Genomic DNA, 21,698 nt, shown 5'->3' with positions numbered 1-21,698 from the left:
GGATCCTCCCGATTCTGTGCCCTGTAGGTGCGACTCTACAACGGCTGTCACCTGGAGACCGCCGAGTTGACACCCCCACATCTCTCCCTCACGAGCAGAAGTTCGCGGCCTTCGGTCCCACAAAGAGGATTTACAGCTGATTTTACCATCACAGCATCCCCTTGTACTCTGCCTTCAGGAAACGAAATTGCTCACTCACGACCGCTTAGTTAACGATTCGTTTTGACCTTCCCCCTGAGATTGGCATTCCATCTCGTAGGGCCGTCATGCTGCTCATATAGGATGACATTCACAGTCAACCCATCTCCCTGAAAACACATCTTCAAGCTGTTGCAGTTCGCCTTTTCCTTCCCCACCTGACTTTTTCCCTCTGTACCATTTATGTACCTCCATCGTTTGATGTCACCAGGGCAGACTTCCTGCAGCTTATTGGGCAGCTACTTCTCCCATTTTTGCTACTCGGTGCCTTTAATGCGCATCATCCCCTTTGGGGTTCTCCCAGGACCTGTCAGATAGGTGCCCTCTTGGCTGACCTTCTTAAACAATTTAACCTCTTCTACCTTAACAATGGAGCACCCACTTTGCTTTCTCACTCCTCGCACACCTATTCCCATTTGGACCTATCCTTTTGCACTGACCAGCTTGCCCATCGTCTCGAGAGGTCCATTCTTTCTGACACCTACTCGAGTGACCATTTCCCGTGAGCTCTCCGCTCGCTGACTCCTACCCCACCCCAGCCACGTGCACGCCCAAATGGCAGCTTACTGAGGCCGACGCAGCTTTACTCCTCCCTGGCGACCTTCGAAGAACAAGATTTCCCCAGTTGTGATGTCCAGGTCAACTATCTCACCAGCGCTAGCCTTACTGCTGTAGAACGTTCCGTTCCTCGCACTTCCTCTTTACCACGTGGTGTCCCAGTCCCTCGCTGGACTGAGGCATGCCGCGACACAGTTGACGCACAGAGACGTGCCCTCCGCGTTTTTAAGCGTCATCCTACGAGGGCAAACTGCATTCGTTATAAAAAATGGTTCAAATGGCGCTGAGCACTATGCGACTTAACTACTGAGGTCATCAGTCCCGTAGAACTTACAACTACTTAAATCTAACTAACCTAAGGACATCACACACGTCCATGCCCGAGGCAGGATTCGAACCTGCGACCGTAGCGGTCGCGCGGTTCCAGAATGTAGCGCCTAGAGCCGCTCGGCCATACCGGCCGGCCATTACAAAGACATGCGTGCAAAGTGTCGTCGCGTTCTTTGGGATAGCAAACGAGCTAGCTGGATTTTATTCACTGTTTCTTTTAACAGTTCCACCCCTTCGTCTGTCATGTGGGCCAACCTCAGACGGCTCTCTGGGGCCAAGATCCATTCTCCCGATTCCGGCCTGACAGTAGCAGACGATGTTATCGTGGACCCTATTGCTATGACGAGCACCTTGGGCCGCCATCTTGCCGAAGTTTCGAACTCTTCCCACTATCACCCTGCCTTCCTGCATCGGAAACGAGCAGAAGAGGCTCGGCCGATGGATGCCCTTCTCTTCTCCGAGTTGTGAGTGCTACAATGCCGCCTTTACTGCGAGTGAGCTAGATCGTGCTCTCAGTTCATCCCAATCCTCTGCCCCAGGGCCAGATGCCATCCACATTCAGATGTTGCAGCACTTTTCTGTTGCGGGCAAGCACTTTCTGTTTAACACGTACATCCGCATCTAGGCACGGGGCACATTCCCAGGACGCTGGCGTGAGGCCACCGTCGTACTCGTACCTAAGCCCGGTAAGGACAAAAACCTTTCTTCTAGCTACCGCCCCCTTTCTCTTACAAGCTGCATTTGCAATGTGATGGAACGTGTGAGTCGTGCCTGGCTGGCACGGTGGCTCGAGTCTCGCAGTTTACCGACGAATGCGCAGTGTGGACTTCGAGCACAGCGTTCTGCAGTTGAGCGTCTCCTTACTTTGTCCGCCCGTGTCACGGACGGTTTTCTGTGGAAATCCCAGACTGTGGCGGTGTTTCTCTGAGGAACTGGTATCCTCCGTACTCTTCACACGCGGGGCTTCCGTGGCCGCCAGCCCTGTTTCCTTCGGGCATTTTTATAAAATCGAGTTTTGAAGATGCCTTGTCGGACACCTTTACCCAGGAAAACGGTGTGCCTCAGGGTTCCGTCTCGAGTGTCGCCCCCTTTGCTATCGCCATTAACCCCATCACAGCCTCTCTCACGCCGGGCATCTCCAGCTCCCATTTCGTTGACGATTTTGCCATCTATTGCAGTTCTCCACGGACCTGTCTCATCGAGCAGCGTCTTCACCGAGGTCTCGATTGTCTTTACTCCTGGAGCATCGACAACGGCTTTCACTTCTCCACTGACAAAACCGTCCGTACGGATTTCTGGCGATGCACGTGGTTTCTCCCACTATGTTTACATCTTGCGCCTGTTGTCCTTCCGTTCGTCGAAACTACGAAATTCGTGGGGTTCGTGCCCGATAGGAAACTCTCTCGGTCCTCCCACGTATCTTACTGGCAGTCCAGTGTATGCGGTTGCTCACTGTCCTGGGTGTCCTCAGTGGTACTCCCTGGGCTGCCGATCGAACCACCCTCCTCCATTTGTACCGGACCCTCGTCCGTTCGAAAGTCGACTACGGATGCTTTGTTTGTGCATCTGCACGCCCATCCCTCTTACACCGCCTCGACACTATCCACCACGGTGGCATCAGTTTGACCACGGGTTCCTTTTACACCAGCCCGCTTCAGGGTCTGTACGTCGAAGCTGCCGAACTACCGCCGTGACTTTCTCCTACCCACCGTATGCCTCCTCGTTTGACCATTTCCTTGATCGTCAGTATGGGGCTCGTCCTCCTCCTCCGTTACCTCGTGGAGTCCGCTTTCGGCACTTGCTATGGCAGCTTAACTTCACACTTCCTTCGCCTTTCCCGGTGGCTGTGAACCCTTGACTTCGTGAAGTGAAGTGGCCCGTGTTAACCTCGGCCTTCATTCGCTTCCTAAGGACACTACTCCAGCCTCAGTCTATCGCCATCAGTTTCGCGACCTTCTCGGTAGTACCTTTGTATACACGTGGGGTCGGGTGTGCCCTCGTCATTGGCAGCCGTGTCTTTCGATATCGTTTTCCGGCGCCCTCCTCAGTAAACAGCTGAGCTCTTCGCCACGGAGTACATCCGGCGACACAGGCTTTTCAGTTGTGTCCTCTGGTCAGACTCACTCAGTGCCTTCAAAGTCTATGTGCACTGTACACTGCCCATCCCTCACTGCAGCGAGTCCAGCAAAACTGTCGACTGCTCAGTCTCGGTGGAGCCAGTGTGATGTTTGTGTGGGTCCCGGGTGATGTCGGTCTGCCAGGAAACGAGGCTGCTGGCACTGCTGCCAGATCTGCAGCCCGCGAGTGCCTACGTTCCCCCTGATGTCCCCTGTGAGGCGGCCGCCCTCTCTTCGGCTCCCGCTTTCTAAGCCTCTCCCAGCGGCTCGGACGGCCTCCTCTCGGCCGACCCGCCGGCAGGAGGTTATTTTAACTCGGTTGCGTATTGGGCACTGCCTTTTTAGTCATCGTCATTTGCTAAGTGGTGCTGCCCCACCACTTTGTACACACTGCGCTCGAGTTTTAACTGTCCACCACTTCCTGACGGAATGCACATTTCTTAACCTTTTACATTCCCGTTTGGGTTTGCCGTCTGAGTTGTCGGCCGTTTTAGCAAATGGCGCGCGGGCTGTCGACCGCATCTTACTTTTTATCCGCCAAAGCAATACGGCGAAGGTTATTTAATTTGTAGTTTTGGACCTCCGTTTCTGTATGGTGTCTTTTTTAGCCCTTTTTCCACGTGCCTGTTTTTAGCTGTCTTCTATTATGTCAATTGGGACTGACGTATAGTCGTTTTTTAACTCCTCTCTGTCGTCGTGTTGTATAGTTTCGACTTGGACGCGTATGACTCCAGTTGGTTTTTGCGCCCTAAAGCAAAACAAAACCAAACACTCCGCTGCACAGTGAAAATTTCAATCTTCAGGTTCTCTTCATTAAGGATCTATGAAATAAAAACTAAATTCAATGTAAAGTAATCTGTCTCCACTTTCTCTGTCACAAGACACACACATTTAGTGTTTGTCTGGAGGTGGTGACACAAGTGTGAGAATTACTCCCCTGATTGGTGGAGCAGCTGATGGAACATTCACAGAGCCTACAGACGGTTCGACGCAAGTGTATTACAGTTCAACATTGACAAGACGCTGTATGTACAGGTACCATTTTTTGGGGGAAGCTTGTTTAGAGACAGCACACACAAATGGGGTATATATCCCTTGATATTATTTTTTGAGTCGAGGTAGTCATTAACGTCCGTTTATATCGAATCAAGAAATACAACATGATTGTTGTTGTTGTTGTTGTTGTTGTTGTGGTCTTCAGTCCTGAGACTGGTTTGATGCAGCTCTCCATGCTACTCTATCCTGTGCAAGCTTCTTCATCTCCCAGTACCTACTGCAACCTACATCCTTCTGAATCTGCTTAGTGTATTCATCTCTTGCTCTCCCCCTACGATTTTTACCCTCCACGCTGCCCTCCAATACTAAATTGGTGATTCCTTGATGCCTCAGAACATGTCCTACCAGCCGATCCCTTCTTCTGGTCAAGTTGTGCCACAAACTTCTCTTCTCCCCAATCCTATTCAATACTTCCTCATTAGTTATGTGATCTACCCATCTAATCTTCAGCATTCTTCTGTAGCACCAGATTTCGGAAGCTTCTATTCTCTTCTTGTCCAAACTATTTACCGTCCATGTTTCACTTCCATACATGGCTACACTCCATACAAATACATTCAGAAATGAAGTCCTGACACTTAAATCTATACTCGATGTTAACAAATTTCTCGTCTTCAGAGACGCTTTCCTTGCCATTGCCAGTCTACATTTTATATCCTCTCTACTTCGACCATCATCAGTTATTTTGCACCCCAAATAGCAAAACTCCTTTACTACTTTAAGTGTCTCATTTCCTAATCTAATACCCTCAACATCACCCGACTTAATTCGACTACATTCCATTATCCTCGTTTTGCTTTTGTTGATGTTCATCTTATATCCTCCCTTCAAGACACCATCCATTCCGTTCAACTGCTCGTCCAAGTCCTTTGCTGTCTCTGACAGAATTACAATGTCATCGGCGAACGTCAAAGTTTTTATTTCTTCTCCATGGATTTTAGTACCTACTCCGAATGATTATAGCAGAGGAATTTATAGGAGGTTTCACAGTACTGCAGGTACACGGATACATGTATGTTCAATAACTTGACACACAATATTATTGTCTTCAGCTCCTATTTCACGAAATAACGTTTTCACAGCGATTCTCAAAAGTCGAGAACAGTGGTGTATGTGGCTTGCCTAAAACACGATAATGAATATTTCTAACAATGGATTGCACATGACTTTCGGTACAGCTATGCCCCAAAAAAACAATGAAAATAAGGAAAATTCACTGAGAAAGCATGAATTTGCATACTGTACAACCGTTTACTTTTCAGTAATCTTGAGAATTTCGTTTTACAGATATACTGTCTGTCTCCCTGCCTTCCCAACACAGGCTGCAATACAGTAACGTCAGCCCTGTTTTTCTCACGTTGCGTCAGGTGGCTGCTACACTTCTTGTCTCCTGGAAAGATTGTAAACAAAAATACATCTGTATGGGGTATCAAATGCAGTTTGTGATTGGACAGAGAATTTGTTGGCAGGGAGGATGCAGCACGTCATCCTCGATGTCAGAAGCAGAAACATCAGGGGTGCCCTACACAAGTCTGTCAGGATCCCTCCCTACCGCTCGTTTTCTGTTAGGTTGGTGCATCAGTTTGTAACGTTTCTATTTTGCATGTTTGTATTCCGGATGCTATAGTTTATCAGTTGTCACTGATTTATTTGTAGTTCATTATTGCTATTTTAGTTTTCATATTGTCATTTTTTCAAATGGAGATAGTGAGTGAAGCTGTGGACACTAGAAATGGAGCGCCAAGTAGATAAATTGGAACATTTCTGACATAGTCTTCTGTTTGACTTCAATAAATGGGTGACAGCAGCAGAGAGAGCCAGAAACATGTACGCCTCGTATAGGGATAACGCCATCGGACAGAGTGTCACAAGAAAATAGTTTTCTCATTTTAAGGAGGACCGTTTTTGACATAAGTGATGCTTCACATTCCGGAAAACCTTTTGGGGGTTTGACGAAGATCATTTAAATGCATTAATCCACACCGATCCACATCAGTGTACTCGAGAATTGGCAGATGTGACGAACTGTGATGCTTCCACCAATGTGAGCAATGACGAAGGTTCAAAAATCGGGTGTACGGGTACCGCATACTCCAAGCCAAAAATCACAAAAATCCGCGGGTAGCCGTGCTTGCTCGTCAACGACACCGACCACTGTTATCCTGTATCGTTCGTGTTGACGAGGCTAACGTAAGGGAAAGAAATGAATGGTGGAGCGCAAACAAAGCAGCTACAGAGACGTGCGTGCTTCCGCAAAAGATAGCGTTACGCATCTGGTGGAACAGAGGGGGAGGGTGTGGTGCTTCCCGGAGGTGTTGCTACCACTGCTGACAGTTATTGTCGGCAACTGAGACATCCTGCAGACAGAATCCGAGAACGACAACCGGGCAGACTGCGTCAGATGATAACGTCCCCCCCCCCCCCCCCCCCACATTCTGTTAGGCTGACAAAAAATTATGGACAGGAGTCGGGTTAGGAAGGCATTCCGCACCCGGCTAACTCGCCCGACCTGCAGCCCCCCGATTTTCACCTTTCCCACACTCTGTCGAACAACCTTCGAGGAACTTGAAGGCAGACTGTTCTAAACAGTGAAGAAGAACACATTATTGATGACTAAAGTCTTTGTTATGTGACAAACCTTTCATATTTTTGGGCCGAAGTCATGTAATAATGTTTGAATGATATTTCTGCCATTTTACTTTACAAACTTCTTTTACTTTATATTAATATCACGATTTAGGCCTTAAGCCATTATCGAGTACAACAATTTTGGGTATAATTAGACTTTAAGTGATGTCATTGTCAAGATATCTGGAACTGGGTGTCCCAGTGTGTAGATAAGTACAAAATCGCTAGTGACACGAATGGCAGACACATTGAAAACATGTTTTCTACTCACTAAACAATTAAGCCACGGAATGCACATCAATACAGCAGTTACATTTGCAGTGAGCATGGTCTGAAAATACACAATATGTACTATAGTTTTATGGCTGTAAAATATGTTTGCCACCTGTCTGCTGTACATTTCAGTGATTTTGCATTTATCTACACACTGGAACACCCAATTGAAGAGATCTTGACCATGGCTTCACTTAAAGTGTGAGTATGCCCAACACTGTTGTACTCGATAATGTCTTAAGGCCGAAATCGTTTTAATAACATAAAATAAAGAAGTTTGTATAATCAAGTGGTGGAAATAATCATTCAATAATCTCGGTTATGTATATCTGTTACGTTTACTAAACTTAAAGAAAAATTCTACAAGCTTATGCACTGACCCAATATATTAAAACCTGGCAGACAATATTTAAAATCAGACCTTCGGCAGATAACTAGTTACCGACAATGAAGTATACCTGAAAAAAGTCGCACAAATGTGCAGTAAGATCTCGATAAAATTTCAGAGTGGTGCAAAGGTTGGTTAGCAACATGCTGTGAGTGTTCAAAAATGTAACATTGTGCACTTCACAAAGTGAAAAAATATAGTTTGTTATGAATACAATATCAGTGAGTTGAGTTGCAGCTGGAGTCGGTATCACATTACAGGTCGGGATTGATCTATGAGGTCTTTAATATCTTATTTGTATCTGTCAGTCGGTATGGAGAAATTGAGATTTGGGGGATTTCTTTATATAGTTTTTCGTGATTAAGTCCTGACTCTATGCAAAGCTGTCATTTAGTTACGTGCGATTTGCGATCTGTTGTGTTACTTTCCGATAATAAATCATATTTTTTTCTGATTACCGTTAAATATAATGACGATAAATGTTTGAGATCATTTGAAATAATATTTCAATAACTATGTATATGACGTGATGCCATTCGTTTACTGTTACGGAAAAAAGGAGTGTTAATTGTGCGTTTATGGACGGTCAGTGTCGGGAGCAGTGATTACGATTCCAGAAATAATTGATTGAACGAAGTTCAATCGCACACAGTCGTGTAGGGCGAATTATGACCTCGAAATTGGTAAATTGGTCGTAGATGTACGCAGGTCAATTTCGTGACAGGCTAGTAAGCGTCGCGGTATCGAGACTGCTTTCGCGCCGCCGATGGTTTGCTTTACACTCGCGAAAATACAATTTACGCGAATTTTTAAATTATCGCGAAAGGGTAGAATATTTGATGAGCCATTGTGGAGGACGTAAGTTTGGATAGAAAGATCAATTTCAAAATCCAAGACAAGTCCTGTCGATCGAAGTAGCCTAGCAACCCAAAAGCTCATACGTGGTTATCAGGAGAAATAGTGTACTATTATTCATGCACACGTTTACACTCTACATCGAGGTGTGGATAATTTGTGGGCGCGAAATAAATATTTGAAAGCATTCGATTAAATAAAAAGGAAAGATATAAAGAAGTTTATTCGTATATTTTATTATTTCGCGAACAGTGATATTTTCTTACAGTGGTGTAGAGCCTTACGTATTATTAATATTGCGACAGACTGATCGCAAGTGGTCTCGTTACAAGTCTAGTTTTGGGCCCGATTAAGAGTAGCTGGTTCTCGAAGTCTCAAAGGTTAAGTGAAGAATATCTTCACACGTAAATAACGCAGCATCGATACCCACTATCTTTATACTATACTAAGCTAACTATTCCGGAATCAGGTGATTCCGTGGCCGTGTAGTTGTGTGTCGTCGAGAACAAATAGGTAAACACTAACATAAACATTCCTCGTGCTCTGATATCGACGAGGGTAAGAAGAGACGACAACGAAGACATACACGTATACATATACAGACGGTACACGTGGCGCCTTAACATACAACAACACAACGGACGTCACGGCATATCGGTCACCTGACACAAATATGTGGGTGCAACAATTTTTACGGATGGGAAATGAAGCGATCACGCAGGCTCAGTGGTGTGCAAGGCAAGTGAGGAGACTCGAGTTCACTGGTAGGACACCCTGTCCTGCAGTCGGTCCACAAAGAAGACTGCTTACAGTACAGTAGTGCGACCTTACCTAGAATACTGTTCGAAAGTGTGGGACCGGTACCAAGTAGGGCTAATACGGCACACTGAATGAAAACAAACAACGGCGGCACAGACGGTCGCAGGTTTATTTGGCTCACGGGTATCACCGAGATGCCGATAAACGGAACGGGCAGACGATTTGAGATAAGACACCGACTATCACACAAAAGTTTCGAGAAACAGTATCGAGTGATGAAACTCGGCACGCACGTACGACTCCCACCGGGACTGCTGAGACGAGGCACGCCAGAGCGGTCGTTCTTGGAGGAGAGGAAGCTGTGGGCTGCCGACACTGACCTTGCGGACGCAGCGTCGCAGGCGCTGCACGGGCGGCGTCGCCGGCTGCGGGGGCGGCGCCAGGGAGGCGGCGTCGGCGTCGGCCCTCTGCGGGGGCGGGCTGTAGGGGGGCGGAGCCGCGAAGTCGCGCGCCGTGAGGCCGCCGGCCCGCGCCGCCTGTGGCGCCCACTGCACTTCCTCCACCTGCACATCCCACTTCCGGCTCTGAAACTAGAACGCTCTGCAAGATAGTCCGTCTCCAGAAAAGGAGCCGATATTGTGGTAGAATATACGAACGAGTTGACCGTGGCACTCGTGTTCAAAATTCGAGCCCAAACTGAGTGAACTGTATATTTCACATTCTCGGTCATAATATATTTTTTTTTATTTTATTCAAACAAACGAGTGTTTTCAGTGTTACAGCCATTGTCATATCTATGAGAGGCAAAGAAGTACCTGAAATACCGAGCTATAAAATACACGCGGAAGACACACGAGCTAATTACCTTGTACGGTAATGACCCATTATTCAATTATCACTTGTACTGTCAATCAGTAAAGTTAATGGCTACGTGTGCTCTTTGTCGCTGCTTTGTAAGATAACGGGCTGACTTGTTTTTGTGTGTACGTAACAGGTTCCAGTTCGTGTTTTCCGGATTCAGACGTAGCTTCATTTTCCTCATGACAGATCTGACGAGTGCTGTAAATGAGAAATAAATTATCTCTTCAAATAAAGTAAAACAGTCCGAGACTGTGTATTGTGCAATATATTTAGATACTCGGGCGACCAGTCTCCCGCAAAGGACAGGCAGATCGTAAGCAGAATATTTCGACAATAGGTTACTATCGAGTATTTCAGGCAATACAAAGTCTCAAACGAGCACCGCGTGCGATTTTCTCGCGGAGGGGAGTGAAGCCCACCCGCCACATCGAAGGCTGTGAGTGAAGTTTCACGACACGTGCCACCTCGACAGGAAAACGAAACGGCCGGGGTTCTCGACACAGAGTCGTTCGCACAGTAGAGTCGAGGAGGCGGTAGCGCACTGCGACGCACGAGGAACGTCGAGGAGTAGCCGCCTACTCGACCGCCAGGCAGCAGTTACAAGCTGAGTGTGCACATCGAGTTCTGTCACTGGAGTATTGGTTGTCACAGAGTTGCTGTGAGCTCAGGTTGTTGCTGTAATGTATCACTTGTTTCTGTCAATAAAAAAACTAAGAGGTCAGTTCTGTCAGCTGATTTCATATACCAGGGCACCGAGTGTGAGATCCTGTAGCATTTCTACCGTACAAGTTTGTTACACTCTCTGTGTAAGGACACGTTATCGAGGTTTCAACCCTAAATGGAGTAATGACAACTTCGTGCAAACGTGACAGACTAACCTATCACAGAAGGAAAGGTCGTACGGTAGTGATGCGTGCCGTCGGAAGAGGAGCCAAAGTTTGGAAAATGTGAACATTAGTACCGCTATCAAATTCCAGGAACGCATGTGACAGTTAGTGTTAAAATTCCATTCGACGACAACCTCTGCCGCATACACTTGTGCTGTGATACGTGTGGTGACATCACAGACCGGCGTGTGCGAATGGAGCCACAGCAGTGCCTCAGCTCCCCGAAAAGACGGTCAGTTCTCGCTCGCCGTACGACAGTGTATAGACTCTGCAAACGGAGAAGCGACACGACGTACAGGAAGCCTGCCCTGATCACACTGTTGCAAAATACGTACAGGACTTTCACCATTGCCACAGTTTGATTGACTGAAGGCCGTATCTGGTTTTATATAAAATAACTGCATTGCCTTGCACAGTGAAAGTACAGTGTCAGTTTTTCGTTACTGCAATGTACAGATAAAGCTCCTGTGATGTGCTCGTCTTTCGTTAACGTATATCCCGACTCCTTCCTCATCTCTGAAGGTTCTCTTCTCGGACACGACGAGTGAGTGAATGATCGGATGAATGACTGAACGAATGAGTTACAGTTCGAGTCAGTCTCGATTGTTGGTGTTCACTTGTACTGTCGAATCACTATTACAGTTACCTTCTCACTACAAAATTAGTCACGTGAATGTAATTCCATTTAACGCTTTCACTATTTACTGCTCCACCAAGTGCGTATCACCAGACACTGTAAACCTACAACCCGTGCTGTACAGCTGCTGGCAGTGGAAGTATTTTAAAATGAGCCGATGGAACCAGAGGGCCACATTCAAAATCAGAGAAGAGTTAATGAGGCTCTTCTTGCCCTTTTTTATATTATATGTGAGGTTCATTGTTATGTCACCTGTTTGAGTGTAATGTAGTCTGATGTTTCTGAAACTGTTTTCTGAAAAAATCTGAAATTTATAATAAGTAACTTTGGAAAAATGCTGCTCTAAATGCCATTCAGTAGTGTGTTTGAGACATATAATTACACTTGCCTGTTCACAGGGAAGACGATGCGGAAAAAAGAAAGGAGTTTAAACGGGGCGGGGCAAATGTACTAGGCAGGCAGGAAATTATGTCTTTAGAACAAGACTGGAGGCTTACATGTCTCTTAGCATTTGTTATAAAAAATTTAATACAATACTGGAAATTCGTGTGTGGGATGTATGCAAAGAGAAGAGGAAAAATAATCACTGACTGTCTAGTGGAAGTGTCAAATGATACATATGCTTGTAGTAACTCGACCCAACACCTTTCATTATCCTTAAGAATGCAAGAAGTGTGTCGTCCTAGCACTGTAGCGCAAATGGCTCGAGGTAGAGGCGAGAGGGAAGATACGAGAGCATTATTTAGTGAATCTGTTTTTTTTGTACGATTTTGTAAACGACGATAAAAGATAACAATAATAGTGAAGTATTATGCATTTCTCAGTCTTACGATTTTCTTCGTTCCATCGTTATGTATTGCACATTTTTTTCTCTATTGAAGAAAGAACAGAACAGTTCTACCGGCTGTGTTTGTGAGTCATCCATTTTTAAACTGTCTTCAATTTTTGAGGATAAATACTTTCCTCGCCCAACAAGACACTTCTTTACACAGTTTAAACTGTGTCTGCCCCACTGATGGCTGTGTTATTAGCACGACCCAGATTTTAATGACAAGTCATATATTTTTCCTCAACTTTAGGGTGAATCTTCCAATAATTTATGCACAAATCCAGGTATTTTTGGTGTAGAAAAACGTGTTTTTCTTGTCCATACATGACCAGGAGTTCATATTTTGGCCACCTTTTGCCAAAAATGCTTATACTGTCATATCTATAAGGACACAAGAATATAACACGAAAATGTTGCTCGTGTGACAACGTGGCAAGTGATATTGTCTCAAATAAACACAACAATTACTACAAAGCTTCATTTGTCGGGACAAGAAGCGTCAACACAGCAGTCAGTGTGCGCAGGGTGGCTGCTTCCCATGTAGTAACGCTCTTCGGTTTGAATAGAAACTCAGTTCGGTTCGATATGCCAAAAGCAAGTGGTCCAACAGCACAAAGTTGCGAGGTTTTGTTCGTGATTTTGGAGAGAAGTTTTTCAGCACTTATTAGGAAATATTATGTTGTAAACTGTGAAGTTGAAGTTAGTGCAGAAAAGTGCTTTAATCTGCAACAACACTTGAAGACCACCAAACACAGCAGCTGTGTGAAGAGAAGTGCTGAAAATGACAGCAGACAAATGCTGTTCTTTGGGCAGACAGGTCTATTTTCAATTGTGCAGTCGTTCTTCGAAGACTCGGGTGAGATGACAGTGGCTCGCAATGTACCGCTGGGGAAGCTGCCGAAGTTCTCGGACAGGTCCAGTCGCACACGAATCTACACTGAACGAGAACTACATATCCGTGCGCAACGAGGAGGTGCTCGACGAAATATGAATTTGTGCCGCTTTTCACAAAAGGTCTAATATATCGAGGAAAATAATCAATTTTTGAAAATATAATGTAAGTAGATAAATAAAAAATATACCCCCTTTTCCTAGACCTCACCAGTCCTCTTAACTCCTCTTTTTTCCCTTAAACCTAATGACAGGAGGAGGAGACCCTGCCACCACTTGGTGAGCACATTTATTATATGAACTAGGGGTTCGGATGTCCGCAGGTGTGGGCATTATGTTGCAAATATTGTTTTTGGTGCTCTAAAAGTTGACAGGCCTGGAGAAGTGTTCCTCCTAGTGCACGAAGCGCTAGAGAGAGTAAATGACTCGACAGTGATCATTTTGTGTGACTGCTCTGTGAAGCTACTGTGGTCAGAGACAGTGTCTTGCTAACTTATAACAGACATAGCGAAATCAGCCGAGGGGCTCCAGACTCCGTATCCCAATATGTCACTCGCCATCCACACGCGTTACAAAGTTACAGAGTTGCAATTAAATTAGCCCGATGTGGGCAAATTAATTTCCTGTGGCACGAAAATCTATGCGAAAGCTCCCCTCAGCCAGTTCTGACACGATGGGGCTCTTGCCTCAAAGCTGCAGAGTCCTATTGCACCAGAATAAAGACTTTAGTGAACTTGACAACAATTAATCGAGTGCAATCAAAACTGTGACAGAGGTATTGCAGGTACGTTGTCCAGGAACTCGGCATATATCGATGCCGACTTCTTGGTGGTATCCGAGCCATCGCACAACTGGAAGCCGCTGGTGCCCAAGTGTGTGATATCCAGCTGGGTCCATCTCGTGGCTATGTGGTTCACAAAGTGAACAACAAACTGCAAAGTGCTCTCCAGCAGAATACTAGATATTCGACAATGGGCAGAATAGCGACATTTAAAGACAATTAACCAAAGCCGGCCTGCAGACACCTCACCACCTTCAAACACACTCCTGTGATACGCAAAGGAGCACTCCCAGGTACAGAATTATCCTCACCGACAACTCGTAGTGTTTGAAAAATGGGAAACCTGCAGATGCACCTCGTGATCCAGTGCAATTCTGCAGAAACTGAAGACTGACGGGACACGCACTTGCAGATATTTCAAAACTAAGTCTAGTAGGTTTGAAACACAGCAAAATGTAAGCACTATAATGAGCACTCGTTCCGTCGTTACGGTTCAAACTGCCGGAGGTAGTCGTCGTGTACGCTTGCTCGTGTGAATGTCTGTTTTCTTTTCTGAAGAAGGCTTTGGCCGAAAGGAAAATGTGTCACAGTCTTTTCGTTGCGACTGTCTCGAACTCGATGTTTCATCTTTACGGCGAGTAGTAATGTATACTTTTCCTAATATTTTTGTTTTCAAATAAACTTTATGAAATGTTATTTCAAGTTCATATTTACATACTCTTTACGCCGCAAGTGACTGCATATATTTTTTTTAGGCCATTAAAATGTGGGCCCTAGTTACTCCATACGGAAGACGTGTTGCACCGTGTGTTTGTGTACACAACAGGAAGCACTTAGTTCTGCAGTGGGCGGCAGTCGATTTGCGGACACATTGCAGATACTGATTACTATTACTTTTTTCTGTTGTTTTTTCTTTTACATTTCTGCATCACAGGGTTCACATATTGTTTAGTAGTAAAACATGTGTACAGGTTGATTCACGAAGTTACGCGAATATTTCAGTATGTTATTCGACAAATAAAACTAAAGAAAAAAGTTCATATAAACGTAGGTCCGCAAATGTTTAGTTTCGGAGTTACGGCTAATAAAAGATTTGCCTCAAATTTGGCAAGTATTTCGAGACCCTTCTAGCTCCTGCCAGTTGTCAAAAACTTAACTCTGTTAACAGTTTCCAGTACATTTCTATGTCCACACGTAAGTAACTGCGCCAATCTTCTCGTTGCTGCTGTAGTTCTCAGAAAAATTCACGTGGGAGAACGTCCCTCTCTTCAACCGTGTACCGGGAACATTGTGAACGAGGGCTGCCTTCTTCAATGTAACACCACATGGCGCTTCCGTCGCCATTCCAGTTCTTCCTCCGTGACTATTTTGGAACGACTTGGCGAAAGTTTTAATGCTGTAGCGCACGATTTGTGTCAGTTCTGTCGTCACTGTTACGTGATCGTAGAACCAGACTGACGACAAAACGTTACGCGTAGACAGATTGCGGTAAAATATCGATAGGCGAAAAACGGACAGTAACCACTATTGTCACAGTGTGTAGAGTGTGAGTGTTAGACTGAGCGCGATAGACGACTTCCGCAAAATAATATGCGGGTTGCGCATGCATTGAAATTACGACCGTGACCACAGGGACAATATAAGGAGGCGAAAATGTCATATTTTGCAAGTGCGAGTGTAAACGGACGACAAAAGTGTTCGCCTCCAGCCACAAAGCAGACACACAGATATTACAGCTGGCCACAGGTGTGTGATGTAAAGGCTGCACCTGCCTATTTATGGACACGCTAAGCCAATGTCGTTACCACTAGCAGCAGGCGATGGTGGAAGACATTGTTCAATGCGCACAACTAAGTGGCTTTAAAACTTTGAACTGTCAGAAGCTCTCTCCTTGTGCAAAATTTACGAACAGTTGTTTCATTTTTCAAATGTTTTCGTGTTCTGAAGGATTTAACCAATCGACATTTTGTAATAAATGTGCTATAATAGCAATTGAATTTAATTTTAATGTATGGAAGTCATTATTTGTTCCAGTATTCACTCGTTACATAGTCTTAAAAAATCTATTCCATACATGTTGTACCTGCACTAACATATTATGCTGTTTCAACTTTCGCTTTGACTTGGATGAACAAATATACATACATATTTTCTGCCCTTGTTTGCCATTATAAGCGTTGTGTGTGTGTGTGTGTGTGTGTGTGTTTTCTACTAATAATTTGGTGCAGGTTATGGGCATGCTGTAGCGTACACCATTAGGAATCAGCTCAGAGCAGAACACAGTAGCTAGAGATGGACAATTATGAGTAAGATTAGATTAATTGGCCTTATCGATTACTTAAATTAATCATATCGATTAATCGTCAAGGTGGCAATCTTCTAAAATCAGGAATTCTCAGGGAATTAAATTTTACCTGGAGAAACCTGGAAAATCTCAGGGAATTTCATAAAATTTCACGGAATTCTGTGTTTTTAAATTGATATTGAAATTTAAATGTTATTGAGTTTTATAAATCACAAATTTCAAAATATTAAAATTTCAAAATGTGATGATTATACGATACACAATTGGCGTTCAAAAACTGCAGTTAAACTTCTGCATGTGACTCGCACGCTCCCTCTCATCTGTTGTTACTGTGGTATCCCCCCCCCCCCTTCCTTCCTCGACATTAATTTATGAGGAGCTTCTCATCATACCATCTTCCTGCCCATGCCTGAAATTCAATCCCCCCCAATGAAGTTTGAGTATCCACGCTGATTGTATTCCAATAACCAATTATTCGATTAATTGTTGTTGCATCATTACCTTTAGGTTTATAAGATATTTTATGGTAACGCAGGTTTTCTACGAAAAATAAATTGATGCCATCACACTTATGTTTCTCATTTTGTAACTAGCAATAGATGCCCAGTTTTATGAAATAAATACCGTTTTTTATTTTTAGCGTAAATGTGTAACTATTTAACATCTACTAGAAAGGTTATTATTATCTTTGTTTTCAACAGAGATACTGTAGTGAATATGTTTACAAACATCATTGTTTTAGGAAGTAAACGGAGGAACATTAATTTCTGTAATCCTTTTGCACTGAGTCCCGATTAGTAAGCTGTTGCTGTGTATTCTGCCAGTGTTTTCATGTCTTAATCAGCGACACTTGTGCCTCGCTGCTATCTTTTAACTTTTAAGAATTGCGGAGATGATTGTCTCTCGTTTATATGATGTAAATGGAGTCAAACTGCAGAGTCTAAATCCTGGCTATTTGTTACTACTGTGGTACAACTCTGCTCCTGCTGTTCTGAAACTAATGCCTCATGAATGCGCCATCATACAAATGTCGATGTTCAAACATACTTGTTACGTTATTTATCTCTGAATGGTGTTTTGACTGCTTCTATTCTCCAGTCTTAGATTGCTGATGTTGGTAGCACTCGTAAACAAACACAGTCGACAGGAAATGTCGCGACTTGCGGTGACCATATTACACAACGAGTACTGTGAGACATTAGGGCGTGTTGTTTAGTCGACGTACAGACGTCGGGACGACACGCAGCAGGCTTTAAAACAAAAAAAGAGGTATAAGTGAAATAACTAATCGCAATGCTAATAAACCGTCTAAAATTTTTTGACGTGGAAGAAATATGAATATATACGTAATTGATTACCACAATAATTACGATTATTGGATTAATTGCAGTTAATCGCTCATCCCTGGCGGCAGGAACTCAACTGTAGTACAGAGACAGGTTTCTTTTCCGTCTCTCAGGTAATTCGTGATGCTTTGTAAGTAATTTCGTGTGAATATTGTGGCTCCTCTTGTGCAGATACTGTCAAAGTAAGATGATGATGCAGAGTAGCAATTGTCACGAAAAGTAGGGGAGTTCCGTTCCTTTACAGACTGTAAAAACAGTCAGGGGAAAGTACAAAGCATGGACGAAGGAATATATTAATAATTTTGCCGGTAAGAGAAGAGTTTAATATGCAAGGGACATCTCCACGTTGTTTTGTTTCGTACACCAAATGAGTTTTCTTTTAATGTGCAGATGAAGACTTTGTGTTACAGACTCAGTGTTGTCCCTACCCTTCCCTGCAAATGACCCGTACGTCACAAAGCAGTTTAGGAAATATGGGCGCATAAAATAAGTTTGATTCACAGATAAAGACAAGAGATGGTCACAGAGCAGTTTACTGTAGTGGGTGGAAAATATGTAACCTCGTGCTATGCGAAGTCACGTCAGATACAAGTGTGCCCTCTTGGCTGGCCGGCCGGAGTGGCCGCTACGGTCGCAGGTTCGAATCCTGCCTCGGGCATGGATGTGTGTGATGTCCTTAGGTTAGTTAGGTTTAATTAGTTCTAAGTTCTAGGCGACTGATGACCTCAGAAGTTAAGTCGCATAGTGCTCAGAGCCAGCCTCTTGGCTGAAAGCATTTTCTCTGTTTATAGTACTGTATTTAGGATGCTAAAATCAGTCATTTCAGTTGTGACTATTCGCCATAAACTTTCGGCCATAGTCTTCATTGGGGAAAAGAAAGAGGAAAACGCGCGCGCGCGCCACACACACACACACACACACACACACACACACACAAAAGACTGCCGTATCTGGGAGATTATGGTTCGAGCTGCCGGAGTTAGCGGTCTCGTGTGTGTGTGTGTGTGTGTGTGTGTGTGTGTGTGTGTGTGTGTGTGTGTGTTCGCTTGCTTGCTTGTGTGAATGAGTGATACATGTTTGTATCTCTATTCCCCGATGAAGTGCGCCTGTCTGCGACTCGTGGTGGCACCTATACAGTAAGTGGTGATCTGCCTTTTCCTGCATTGTCGATATTCCAACCCGGAGTATCCACTGTTTAACATTAGTGACAAATGATGACAAATCTGCACTAGCAAAACTGCTGCGAGAGTCCTTGTAACCGTCCCCAAAATCACCGTCGGAGAGGGGAAACAAGAGGGCGGGCTCTTACCACGGCCTCCGAGTACGGGGGCGGCTTCTCGACGGCGAAGTCGCGGGCGGCGTCTTCGTAGCGCGGCGGCCTGTCGCGCAGCCGCTCCACCACGAACACCTGCTGCGAGCTGAGGCTCGCCGCGTCGTCCAGCAGGTCCACCCCCGCCGCCGCCGCCACGCGCCGCCGCCGCAGGCGTCTGCGCACACCAGTCACTTACACGGCTGCGAAGGGTGAGCTGAGAGATATAAGACGGCGACAAGAATTAGCCAGACCACTGAAAGACCTTTAGTGAAAATGATGCCCCTCGAGTAGACGGCATTCCCTCGAAGTTATTTAAATCCTCGAGAGACATAACTATTCCACTCGGTGTGCGGCACGTCTGAGACAGATGAAATACTCTCAGACTTAAACGAGAATTATTCCCATTCCAGAGAAGACAGATGTGAATAGTACTGACACAAATTATTTACAGGAGAATCAAAAAAACTGCTAGAAACTGATCTTGCGGATCGTGAGCTCGAGTTCCTGAGACCGAAAGAGCACACGTGGCAATACTAGCTCTACAACTTACCGTCGACGGTACGTTGAAGAAAAGTAAATATGTGTTTATAATATATGTAGACTTGGAGAAAGCTTTTGAAAATGTTTACACGAATACACGCCTCGAAATGATTAAGGTCAGGAATAAAGGACTGGGAGTCAAAAGTTATCTGCAGCTTGTGCAGAAATCAGATTGCAGTTCTGATATCCAAAGGACACAGAAGTGAAGTAGTGGTCGGGTAGGGAGTACTAGTCCCTCCCTGTGTTATTCAGTCTGTACATACAGCAGTCATTGAAGGAAAGCCGGGAGAAACTTGAAAGGGATGTTAAGGTTCTGGAAGAAGAAATTAAAAAAAATTAGTTTGCCAGTGACATTGCAGTTCTGTCAGAGACAGCAAAGGATTCGAAGAGCAGTTGAACAGAATGGACAGTGTCTTGAAAGAAAGTAAAACATGTTAACCTGCATCTTCTATTGGCAAGATATTGTGTACAAATTGAAGAAGCTTAATGTCACACAAATGATGTTTCCTAAATGCACGTTAATTCTCAGAGAGACACGTTCATTCCTCCAGGGGCTATCCGGCGCCAGCATAGTCTGCCGACAACATTTTTAAACTTTTTTTTCTCCTGTTAACAAACTGTGCCCCGCCCCTGACCCCTCCTCTCGCAAACGCATATACGAGGCTAGGTTCAGATATGCGGGTAGTCCCTCTTTCTTTCTGAACTTGTGAGATTCGTGCTCGTCACCAAAGTGAAAGAGCTACTCCGGTTGTGCCTCGCGTCGGAAAAGGTTGTAACTGCGACGAAGTGTCGTCTGCAGACGGCAGTTGGCACGATGTCACCTGTATTTTAAATGAATAGAACGAGTCTAGTAACTTAGAAGGAATAACCTGCAAGACAAAGAGTAATATTTTTGTGAACCTGTCTGTGGGTATACACAGTATGCACCTCTCTCAGAGTAATATTATGAAAGGAGGCAAGTGAATTGTTAGTCTCTTAAAGAAAAATATAAAAGGTTAGTGAGCAATATTGTTCCTTAAAGAAACATAATTCTCCACTGCAATGTCCTTTATATTATCGGAGTTTACTGTATAGGGAGATGACTAGGATTACACTTCTAGAATTTATTTTCCTTAATTCTCTCGCACATATGATTTAAATAGGTGAATAGTACTGGTCCTAAAGGTGAAAGTAAACCTGATAATGATACAAATTTCATTGTGACAGTTCAGTTTTTGAATACTGTAGAAATGGCATTCATTGACTTTAAAAAATACATTGCCTGACAGAGAAGGTGGAACATTCGGAAGCAAAGGAGGAAGTGAAATCGAACTTGACAGGTTCAGAGGGTACGTGGTTTTATTTCAGTGATTACAAAATTGAGTCAGTTTACAAAGAATCTGATGACCACGAGCTGACGTATCAGTTGCAAACCCTCCGGCCCCCGGGACGGAGTCGACGTCCGATACTTTTGCCGCCCGTGACGTCGGCCACCAGACTACTCGTCGCACGGCCGGTCCACAGAGAGATACTTGCGGTGCACGCACGGGGCGCTCCGTGTCGAAAACTGGCCCCACGATGCCGCCACACGGAGCAACACGGGGGTAAGCGGCGTCAGAGTTCCGGTAGTCGCTGCTCGCCGAGCACGGTCTACCGTAGCTTCCTTCGTCGTCGGCGTTGTCGTTGTTACCGTGAGGCAACGTTATACCGAGTGGAAAGGCGCGGCGATCTTAGAGCACGAGATATGGTAACCTTAAGTCGTTGACAACACACAAGGGTCACGGTAGCACCTGATTCCAGAATAGCTGCAGTAGTTAGGATCTACCAACTACCCCCTCTTGACCAGGTCCCCAAAACTTAACTCGTAACGAGATCCCTTCGAAGCAAATTGTCACAACGATCGTCTATAAAGTCTTCGTACGACGATAAGAAATGTTACAGTTTATGGAATGACAACAGATACGACCAAACTGTCTTGTTTCTTCTGTTTTATTTAACGTAACTTTGTTCACAGTTTTATTTCGCATTCATCACTCATTCACACTCTGATGTGGAGTATATGCGAGTGCCTGAACCCTATCTCCCAAGTTCCATCGAAACCCTTCGATGAACAGTTTTGGTAGCTCGACACCGACAGTGAACGATAATGATACAGTTTTTCTCCTTTT

The 21,698-nt window shown here is 44.7% G+C and overlaps 1 protein-coding gene across 1 annotated transcript in view; it reads right to left on the bottom strand.

Annotated features, from left to right (window-relative positions):
• LOC126109557 (uncharacterized) overlaps positions 1–21,698 on the bottom strand; it is a 109,416-nt gene that overhangs the window by 12,327 nt on the left and 75,391 nt on the right. Inside the window, exon 5 of the mRNA XM_049914572.1 lies at positions 19,009–19,186. Within this exon, the coding sequence (XP_049770529.1) occupies positions 19,009–19,186 (178 nt within the window). The remainder of the gene's footprint in view (positions 1–19,008; positions 19,187–21,698) is intronic.

This window comes from Schistocerca cancellata, chromosome 12 (genome assembly GCF_023864275.1).
Source record: "Schistocerca cancellata isolate TAMUIC-IGC-003103 chromosome 12, iqSchCanc2.1, whole genome shotgun sequence".
Taxonomy (NCBI): Eukaryota; Metazoa; Arthropoda; class Insecta; order Orthoptera; family Acrididae; genus Schistocerca; species Schistocerca cancellata.
The sequence above is the reverse complement of the archived record's forward strand: the minus strand, read 5'-3'. Positions and strand labels throughout refer to the sequence as shown.